Source organism: Spermophilus citellus (assembly GCF_964194105.1).
Source record: "Spermophilus citellus genome assembly, chromosome: 7".
In the NCBI taxonomy this organism is placed as follows: domain Eukaryota; kingdom Metazoa; phylum Chordata; class Mammalia; order Rodentia; family Sciuridae; genus Spermophilus; species Spermophilus citellus.
The window spans coordinates 54,451,708-54,463,261 of NC_138188.1; the positions used below are offsets into that span (position 1 = coordinate 54,451,708).

General features: G+C 40.6%; 1 protein-coding gene across 3 annotated transcripts in view; it reads right to left on the bottom strand.

Moving 5' to 3' along the window:
- The window catches only part of TSC22D2 (TSC22 domain family member 2), a 47,692-nt gene extending 36,443 nt beyond the window's left edge, over positions 1-11,249 (bottom strand). For all 3 annotated transcript variants that reach the window (XM_081302439.1, XM_081302438.1, XM_081302440.1), the window contains exon 1: positions 9,123-11,249. In XM_081302439.1, coding sequence (XP_081158565.1) covers positions 9,123-11,101 — 1,979 coding nt within the window. In that variant the 5' untranslated portion in view covers positions 11,102-11,249. The remainder of the gene's footprint in view (positions 1-9,122) is intronic.
- Between the last annotated feature and the right edge of the window lie 305 nt (positions 11,250-11,554).

Here is an 11,554-nt window from a genome sequence, read left to right on the forward strand (position 1 = left end):
AGATTCTAAAGATAAAAAATTTAGAGTGCCTACTCATGAGACATGCGATTTTGGAACGGGATGAAGTTAAGTGACAAGAGTGCTTGCCTAACATGCACAATTCTAGCAGGCACTGGTGAAAAGAAAAAAAGAAAAAAAAGTTTTTTGGTTGTTGTTCCTGGAATACTACTTCAAGTAAAATGTTACCCATAAACTGAGTGTCCCCCTTCCTATTTTTAAAGCAAGTAGCAACACTTTAGATCAAAATATTAACAGGCGTAGATAAAAGATTTCAAATCTCTTGAGACCTAGCTTATCAAGAAATCTAAGGGAAAAAGAGAGAGAAAAAGAGCCATTTGTAAATACTAACAGGCCTGATCATCAGACTTCTGTTTTGAAATGGCATAAAAATTGAGAAGATTTGGGCTGGGGTTGTAGCTCAGTGGTAAAGCACTTGCCCAGCATGCGTGAGGCACTGGGTTGGATCTCCGGCACCACATAATAATAAATAAACAAACAAATAAAATAAAGATAATATGTCAAAAAAAATGAGGGATTAAGAGTCCAAGGAAAACTGTTAATAGAATCATTTCATAGTTACAGTCTATTAAACCCAAAAATATCAAAAGGTAACTGAAATGTAAAAATTTATTTAAAAAATATTGAACTTTATATAGTTTGGCCACAAATTGTCTTCTGTCCAAGAAATAAAATTTGAAACCAGTTTCCTAACCATTCTAAATACAGAACCAACAAGCAATTCTTAGGACGACTGTGGTGTTTCCAACTACCTAAATGAAAATATTGATTTCCTAGTTGGAGCCATTTTCAAAATCGTTGAACAAAATATATTCCTCCTTGACTTTATATACTAAATGATCTATCACGACTATTCAAAGTACATGAAAATAGGACATCAGAAAATGACACAAAACAAAACACTTTAGTAAGACACTATCTTTGTCAGATAACTATGACAGGGAGGGAAAAAAAATACACATATATCCACACTGTAGAACAAAGCTACAAAAGTTGATGAGGCTTCAAAGGATACGTGAGTCCTGAACTCAGTGAACATTTTCTTTTATTTATGTCAAAATTCAACTTCAGAGACTCTTTGAATAGAAACCAGGGAAATACAATAAGCAGATGATAAACAAGGGCCACTTCGATATTACTATCTAGGGATTATAAATGGTTAAAAATATCCTTTAGATAAAGGGTTACAACACAACACATCAGTGGCTACAGTAACTTTCCCTTCCTCCCAGTATCTCATCCTCTGCCAAGTAATAAAAGCAAAAACTTCCAACTCTGGAAACACACAAGAGCACTAATGTGGAGGTTGAAGACCTAAGCAAGACACTATACTTTATCACTTAACAGCTATGTGTTTCAAACTTCCAGAGCCTCGACTTTCCTAATCTGTTAAGGGAAAGGAGGGGGGCGGGCGGAAGAAAGCACTTCTTTACAGGTTACTACAAAAATCAAATAAGATGATGCATACAGAGAGCCAGACACTATTAAGCTTGGTTTGTGTTTAATATAGGGCTATGGTTTCCAAATTATGTTGTATAAAAAACAACTTTTGGTAGAGTATCTTAACATATACCAAATGTTTCATCCCCATCAAGGTAATACCCAGGCAAACAATAGTTAAGTTTAGAACTAGGTGTATCAAAGTATGTAACACATTCCACTGAGTATTTTAATTTGGGGGACTCAGTGCATCTCCATGTACTCCCAAAACACAATTCTGTTGCAAGATTTTAATTTAAAATACAATGATCACTGAAAGGAGTGTTGAAATGGCTACAAAATAAGTATTACTTGAACAATAAAAGCTTCAAGAAACACATTTAATAGCAACCAAAATCTTATAAAAATTTAAATTTATCAAGATTGTAAGCCTTTCATTCTGGTTCCGGTCAAGTTAATCAAATCATTTTTCAAAATGACAAATTCTTACTCTTCCATGTCATTGCACAAGCTGCCCTTTCCCTTAGTTTGAAAAAGCATCCCTTTCTCTTATCAGTAACCTAATCTAAATGACCCTTTTAAGATTTCAAGAGTGGGTCTCAGAAGCATGCACATATAATGATTTGACTAAGAACACAAACTAGATGTCAGAAGAACAGAGGTGGCAGAGAGCCTTCAATTTTTCCTTTTGTATATTTTGAACTATATAAATATACACTTATACAAAGAATAACTTATAAACAGAAGTTAGTCTAATACCTCGTAATTGTTAAATGACTTGATGTTTTAAACTGTGCCCATTAGCACCTTATATTTAGAGTCTACAATGTATATATCAACGTATATATATGATAATCACTTTCATATAGCCTGAGATCTTGGAAAACAGGAGTCTTATTTTTGTATCTCTGCTTACTATTCAGAAAATACAATGAAAGATGAATGATTGACATATTGTTACTTTAATATTTACTTAGACATTCAATCTGCTGAATGAATATTTGCAAATCTCATTTACTATCACACAATGGTCCTGTGACAAAAAAAAAAAAAAAAAGGTTTAAAACAAGAGAAAGGTTTAAACTAGCAGCTCTCTCATGAAGCTTATCTTGTTAACTCAATAGAGCTAGAAGGAATCTTAAAATCTGAGCCCTTAAGTCTAGCTTTACCAATGAGGAAAATTGAGAGAAGTTAAAGAACTTGACCAAAGAAACCAGCAAAGTTGTGGCAGAGCCAAGTTTAGAACACAATTTGCTGCCAGATGTAGTGACAAATGTCTGGAATTCTCAGCAACTCAGGAGGCTGAGGCAGGAGGATCACAAGTTCAAGGTTAGCCTCAGCAACTTAGCAAGACCTTGTCTCAAAATAAAAAGTGAAAAGGACTTAGGATATAGCTCTGTGGTCAAGTGCCCCTGGGTTCAATCCCAGTTCCAAAAGTGGGGGGCGGGGGAGGGGAGAATAAGAACACCACACTTTGTTATACTTCTTACTACCTCATGACCTTACTGGCCTAAAACATCTCCCTTTCTCTGACTACATCCATAACATATATTTACACTTGCAGAATCAAAACTGAAGACTACTGATACAAATTGTAGCATGTCAAGAGGTGATTTGGACAGATAGTATTTTGGATGCAAAAATATTCATATTTCTATGATGAACACTTGCCATACATATTATCTTATATTATTGATTATTAACATATCATTGCAACCATTATTTAATACTTTAAACCCTCCAAGATGGGTATTATCCTGTTTTATTCAGGGCAACAAGAGACAGGGCAAAGCAACTACTTTAAAGTCAAATACCTCAAATATGCAGCACAGTGGATTTCAGTCCAGCTACATCTGATTCCACTGTCTGACTGTAATGGTCACTCTTACATGGTATGTTAAAACATAATTAAATTGATTTTGTTTGATCAAGAGCCCCCTCCCCTTTTCTGTCTTTGTTGTTTTCAAAAGGTAAGTCATATATAAGATCTATTTTATTGGGTTTAAAATATGAAATCAAAACTGCTTGGTAAAACTGAATTCTATTTTAGTAACTATTGAGCTTTAAATTTGCTTTGGAAATCCTTTATTCACAGATTAAACAATTTACTTGTAAATAATGAAGCTGGATAGTCTGAAACATTAAAATAACATTTGCAAACACTAGTATTACTAAAATGACTGACATATTTATCACAAAATTTATCTTCGACAAAGCAATATTCACTAGCTAAATTCTAGTAAAAGCTATGGGATAGGAAATTTTAAGTGATTTTCACTTATTTGTCCTGCCTACTCTAATAGTAGGTGTGTGTTTTGGGCCATCACTAACAGAATTACTCTCAATTACCTGTAAAATTTTCATTAACCATCCTATTATACACAAACAACTAGAAGAATGAGATCTCTTTTTTAATTTTTTAAAACAATTATTAGTATAAGTACAAAGAAATAAAGGTAAAATACTTAAGTCTAATTTGAGGTTTTAAATTTTGAGAGGTTCAGAGCAGCATTTGTGAAATTGAATTTACTTGACTGAAAAGTAAAAATTATGCCAACATTTTTTTAGAGATACAGCGGCCAACTAATATACCTTAAATATTACCAGAAAAGTTCTAAGTGCACATATTAAAGTATATTTATTAGTGTCGTGGAATGATGCAAACTGGATTCTGTTCTAAAATCTTTACGTGACAAACCAAGTTTCGGCCCTGAACAATGCCAGATAAAGAATATAGCAAATATTGAGACTATTTTAAGAATTGCTGTGGGAAAGACATCAAATCAATGATTCAGGTATGCACATTTGTGGATGCAGTAATTAGCATTATGCCATCAAAAATAGTAGCCTCAAATCACAAGCCACTGGTTGAGTATAAGGAAAAACTACAAACGGAAAGGATTTACTCCAATTTAGGAATTTTGCTGCAAATCCCCTATAAATACTGTCATTTCCTAAGATTTCTTACTGGAAAATCTGCTTTCCCCATTCATAAGGAATTACTTGGGGAACATCATTCAGGCAACATTTAATCAGAAAAAAATTAAATCGCTATTCTTTACTATTAACAAGTGTTCCTATTCCTTCTAAGATCATGTCACATGTTATTCTGCCATATTTTCTTCCATCTTGGTTATCTGTTATCACTTATATTTCCTGGCCTCCAACTCCTTATCATTTTTGGAAAGTTAAAATTATTTTACACTCTCCTAACAATCATTCCTGTTAGGAAAGAAATTATTTTGATTTATCATTTGGTGGGGCTACTGCTCATTACTAGAAGATCTGAGAGCATGACTGCTTCCACTCTTCTCCTGTGCAGAGAAAGATAAACTCCATTCAAAATTACCAAGTACCAGACCCATAAATCCAGTATCATGCTATTTCCAAGTTAGTGCTATCAGAATCTAGAAGAATAAATATCAGGGAGTACATACATACTCCTACTACCAGTCCTATATAAAATGACTTATTCCCACACTGATATGCCCTTATGTTTTCTAAAAACATTAACCAATATCTGGCCTATATTAATTAATGCACAAAAATTTTCAAACAATACATGTCACTGACTATAAAGGTCACACTCCTACTGATATAGAAATTTCAGGTACTCTAGGATATCATCCAGCCTTTCTGGAAATCTATAATTTTCTTTACGTCAAGCCATGTTTATGACTAAAATATATATTAGTAATTAGGCACTTCTGATGAATACACCAATAAATATTATTTTATACTAAACAATGTCACATATGCATATAATCACATATGCACAGAATTTTACACTTGGATTACTCTTTGGTAAAAATGCCCTCTCAAAGGCTTATGTAGACATAAGATGGCATCTAATATGTGATTTACACATCAACTGAAAAGTTGGATGAGAAAAATTACCTCTAAAATTCAATATATAAAGAAATGTAAAGCCCAATGTGGTGGGCACAAGCCTATAATCCCAACTAACCTGGAGGCTGAAGCAGGAGAATCTAAAGTTTAAGGCCAGCCTGGACAATTTAGAGAGACTGTCTCAAAATAAACAATCAGAAGTGCTGGGAACATACACGTGTTCAGCAGTGGAGTGCTTGCCTAGCATGTGCAAGGCCCTGGGTTAAGACCCAGTCTGCAAAAAGAGAGAAATGAAAGCTTCCAACAAACACAGATTCAAGTAAGGAGTATCCATGTTTTTGACTTGAGTGCAGTGAGATTTTCATGTAATACAACTCTGAAAAGTACCTATAAGTTTTAAGTTTCACAGTAAAGAAAGTTCTGCCTCTTGGTATACATTTATATAATCCTCTCAACTTTAAAAAAAAAGAAAATTCCATTAAAAGTACATATACACATTTATATAAATGAACAAAATTTGTATTTATAGTACATACCAGGGCACACCATTTAGTATTCACAATTTATATACTCTGTCAATCAGTAGTCATTAGCAAACTACAAAAATAAAAACCATTAACTAGATACACACACACACACACACACACACCACTAAGGGATCCTTTCAATTAGGTTTTTAACAGTCTTGAACTGCAGTTGACAGTTCACAATTGCAGCCATTCATGGGAGTTCCTGGAATATGGCCTATAGAGATCACACTGGTCAGTTATCTATGGAAAGCAATCTCCTACTGTGTTCCTTTTAGGGCCAGTAATATTTTACACTCTTCCCCCATTTAGAGGAGTCTGTTCAATGTATAGGTAGTAGTTTAATACAAATTCTATACCATTCACTGTAAAAGTGATACACAATTCTTTATAAAGTATATTTTCAGCCATTGTATATCCACCAGTTTACATAAAATCAATTTGAAGAGTCTCAACAACTAATCATGAGCCTTTTTAATGAAAATGTCTAAAAAAGATATCATGGTAATTAATAACATAGTAGCAAGTAATGAAATTTGAGAACTTTTGCAATACAATCATCAGCCCTTTCAAAGGTATAACATTTAAGATACATTAATATAAGGCCTGGTCCTGCAATATAAATGACCTTGAAATTGAACTTATGGAGTCTCATATTAGGTAATGGAACCAAAAATCACAAAATAAGAGTTTTCGGCCTAAAACCCACACTAATTTTTGTTTTCCCCCCTTTTCTCAAAAAAAAAAAAAAAAAAGAAAGAAAGAAAGAAAAAAGAAAAAGGAAAAAAAAGATTACATTATTGCATTTACCAAAGTCCTAAATTTTTTAAATTTACAAATATTTCCTTGGGATCTAAAGGATTTGTCAACTAGTCACAAAGTTTGTCTTAATTACTCAGGACCTCTCATTCCGATTTATTTTACTTTGAATGACTGCAAATAAAACTGTGTAGAATTTAATAAGGCAATCCAAAACCAATGTACTAAAATTGAGATTTTTTAGTAAAACTGTAGTATCCCTAAAAACAGTCATCTTATAATTTAATTTATGCCTGGAAAACTCTATGATTTCAAGCTTAAAACGTTAAAATACCCTGTCTTTTACAAAGGCTTTTGGTTTAAAAAAAAAAAAAAATTACTATTTCTACTTAATGGATTCAATCCTTCACCAGGTGTGTTGGTCCTGTGATAAAACGTCAAATGTGTAAGATTACATCTTGGAAACTAGCATGTTAAATTAAAAACCAATGAAAGTTTGTAATAAAAATTAGAATTGCACATTTGATAAGCAACACAAATTTTAAAAGACTGGGGAGAGGGAGGGAAGTCTCATGTTTAAAACAGGACTACACACGTATCAAAACCCTTGCACTAGATTAACTGCTGCAAACTGCTAAGAATGTATGATAGTATCTGTAGTTCAAACATGGAGTCTGTGAATGATTCTTCAGATGATCAACTTTTAACACAGTAAGGACAAACAAATGCATCTCTGAGGTCATACCCTAAAGAATACATTTCAGAATTTCAGAGATGTCAACAGATCTCTCTGCTTCAGTCCACAAAATCTCACTAAAGTTCTGAGAAGTATAATTACATATTTACAAACTAAGAAAGGTGTGATGTATTTTTCATTCATAGATATACTTGTGCATGAAAAGAAGGGGTGGTTGGTAAACCAGTCATTTCTTGAAGAGATATCGGGCAGTGCACAGAAACAGAGGTAATTAAAAGGTTATTTACCAATTTATCAGGGAAAAAAAATTGGTGTCTTGCAACTAGAAGAGGTAAGATGCCTGTCAATTATTATCAAAGGTGAAAAAAAAATGGACTCAATTTGATTTCAGGTTTGCCCCTATATGTGGAAATGGAAGCATCTATAAAAGGAGAGAGATTTTTCTAAGTGGCTTGTGGAATCAGTTTCTTTACTTGGTAGTCTCACCCATGTAAAATTTCTCAAAGACTAGCTAGCTGAGCTCACTTATGGGCATGTGGAGTTCTCAAGTGGAAGAAAGACTCCCCACAAGTAAGCCACCTATAAAAGAAGATGAACTTTGAATTACAAAAAGTAGTGAAGATAAAAGAATTTCAGTGAGCATTTTTCAAACCAACAGAAATATATAACAAAAATACAAGGCTAACTAGAAATGGGAAGTTAAGAAAAGAATGTGAAGAAACTAAGAAACATAGGTAGAAAAAATTTTTAACATTTTACTGTATCTTTCCACATAAACCCACAAAAATAGTTTTGTTTAAAATTAATCTGGCTCAAAAAACTCTGTAAATAAATATGTAACTGTAAAATGTCTGAACTCACTCTGTAATTTTTAAATGTAATTTAAAATGTTGTAACAAGTATTTTAAAATCTACTGTATTTGTAGCATGCCAAACTTCCCTGCAATGTTTCTTCAAAACCACTAAAAACCCTCATTAAACTATAACTAAACATCAACTCTTGTAGAATGATGTAGCAACACACAATTTTCACTTAGGCCATTAAAAAAGCATCCCTTACATAGAGGGAGCCAATTATTGACATTTACACTATAAAATTACTCCCAATTTCAAGAACTACATGTTCTTTAACTATGTTAAAAGAATTTTCAGGCCTTTCCTTTTCTATATTAAAAGGACTGATGGAAGATAAGAACATCTTTCCAATATATATTTTGTTTAATAAAACAAAAAACTAATCTTAGAAAAGTCACTGGGAAGTCTCACAACCCTCTTCTATTTAAAGGTTGAACTAAGTATGATCTTTGAAGCTGAATTTGACACTTGACTCTCTCTTCAGCCTTTCCAGATACACTGGAGACCATTCCTTACCTGTATTGTTTTTTTGTTTTTTTTTTTTTTTTGTTGTTGTTGTTTTGCTAGAGGGGCAGTCTGGTTTCCCAGAATGGAAAACTTAATTCATGTTTCAGCACCAAAATTCACACTGGTAAAACTGCCATAGTGCTCAAGTGTGATTAATATCTAACAAAAGGACAATCCTTTGGGAGCATACTAGCTACCACCTCTAAATTATTAAGGTTACACTGAAATCCATATTTGAATAAAGTGTTGCATCCCTACCCATTTAAGCACTTTTTAAGAAACCGTGACAAGCCCAGTTCTCTCATTACAGGCTTTTACTTAAACAATTTAAATCAATTTTAGTAAACTAAATCTTATATTTAAAAATAAAGGGGCCTCAATTGAAAAAAGAAAATTTCCCAAAGCTGCAGCCTATGCTATGATGTTTGGCCAAGCATTCCTATCCAATATTTAAAATAAGAGTTCCATACCTGTCTTCATCACCATCAACAGGAATAGCTATGCTGAACACAGAGGTGGCGAGGTTGTTCATAGGTGTTAACTGGAGGGGGTTGGCCAGGGCATCTGCAACAGGAGGCTTCACAACAGGCTTATTTTCAGCAATGAGAGAAAGTGGTGGTTGAGGTAGGGGTTCTGACTTTCTTCTAGTATCGTCAACTTGCCCGACTAAAGGCTGGGTCTGAGTCTGAAACTGGCTTAGGTCAGACTGTGGTAGACTTGTTGGTGCGCTGTGAGTGCCTTGGGCTAAGGGCAGCCCAACATGCTGAAGGAGGCTGCTGCTCCTGCTGACTGGCGTATGGCTGCTCAGCTGCTGCGACTGGGCCAGAGGCGCGGGTACATTTGGCATAGTAACAGAAGTGGTAGACGACACACTAGGCACGCTTGGAGCGGGCAACGCTGCAGGCACGTTTGGAACTCCGGGCACCACGGTGTGAGGGCCACCAGGCACGGCTGACAGCTGACCACTGCCACCGATCTGCGGCGGAGGCACCGACGGGGGCTGCCCGGGCCCCGCAGGACCCATGCCCTGCTGCACCACGCCTCCCACAGCAGCCGGGGGCACACCAGCTGGCTGACAAGGCGCGGCCTGCCCGCCCTGCGCAGGTCCCGGCCCCGGAGCCACAGCTTCACTGGGCTGAGGAGACGCAGTTACTAGCTGCGCGGCCGCCGAGGCGGCGTTCTGGCCGGCGCCCAGGGGAAAGCTGGCCGCGGCGGAAGGGGTCGCTCCGGCGCTAGTAGACGAGGGCTGCGCGGGGCTCGGCGGCTGCAGGCCGGTCACGTGCTGCTGCAAGTACTCACTCTGGCCGGAGGGCTGGGCCGGCAGCAAGTGCCCAGGCGGCATCTGAGGCTGCGGGTACGAGAAGTGCTGCGGGTGCTGCGCGGCAGAAGCGCCCCCGGCCGGGCCAGGCTGCGGAGGCAGGGGCACAGCCGGCTGCGCCAGGGCTACATTCATTGGCGGCAGGACCTGTCTCCCGGGTCCCGGAGGGGCGCCGCCCGGCCCAGCCCCCTGGAGCTGGCTCGGCGGTGCGGCTGCCATCATGGGCTGCGGCCCGGCAGAGGCTCCAGCGAACGGCGGCAGCGGAGCCGAGCTTGGAGCCACAGCCCCACCTACGGGCGGCGGCGGCTGCGGCTGCCCAACGCTGAAACTCTGCGGCGTGGCCGGAGCGGGCTGGCTCATCTTCTCCGACGGGGGTGGCTGTGACACAGCGGTCGAGGAGCTGTCAGTTCCCGAGTCGGGCCCGTGCGCCCCCTGCATGGAGGCCACTACCACCACCACCGACCCTCCGGTGGCGCCCAGGCCGCTGTCCCGCTCAGCAGTCTGGTCGAAGGTATTGCTATGCCGAATGCAGTCCCCGGAGCGGGTCAGGACGCTGCTGTCCGAGTCCCGCTCGTAGTACTCCATGCACGTCCATCGGCCGCGGCGGAAGGGTTCCCCGCTGCCGTGGTCCAGCTTGATCACACGGAAACGAGAACTACAAGTGGTGGGGGGCTGCGCTGGAGGGGCCGTCCCTGGTCCGCTGGACGAGCCCGCCACTGGGGGGCCGCCGGGTGCTCCCGAGGTGGGGGCCGAGGTGGCGGCCGCCGCCAGTGAACTGGCGAGTGCCCCGGCCACGCTCCGGGCTGAAACAGCTCCTCCTCCGTTGGCGGGCGCAGCCGCCGCGGCCGCCAGTTGCCCATCCAGGAGGAGGTTTGGGGAGACAGTCCCAGGAGTCTCCGTGTCCCCAACATTGTTGAGCGTCTCTTCAGAGGAGCTGCGCTCGCAGACCTCCTCAGGGCCGTAATCCGTGGCTCGGGAAACGTCGAATATCTCGGAGGAAACGTCCTCGGTGCGTGACTCGTCCGGGTCGTCCAGGCTCTCGGTGTCCTCTGTGATGCTGGTGGCCACCTGGGCAGTGGTGACACTGGTGATTTGGAAGCAGCTCTTCTTCTTGGCCGGCATCTTGGACATGGTGAAGAAGGCTGGCGAGCAGCGAGGACCGCGGCTCCTCGGGGATCCCACTGGAAACCGCGGAGGGCAGCGCAAGGCCCGCAGACAAAGTCCAGTTCGCGCTGGTGCGAGGCCCGCCGCCCTACGAGTCACGGGCCGCTGCGGCCACCGGGCGAGGCATCCTCCTCTCGCTTCCTCCTCGCCTCCTGCGGCGGCTCCGCCTTCCTTTCAGTCCCGCGGCCGCGGCGCCGCAATTCAATCCCAGCGACGGCGAGCGCGGCGGCAGGGGCGGGCCGGCGGCTTCCTCCGGGCGCGGGCCGCCGCGGTCTGTCCAGCTCGGCACTCGGCACTCGGCGCGGCCGCAGGCCCGGCGGGGGCGGAGTGGGAGGCGCGGGCGGCGGCGGCGCGAGGGGCGGCGCTGCCCCGCTCGGGCTGCTCCGGCGGCGGCTCGAAGGAGGGTCGGCGGGCGAGAGC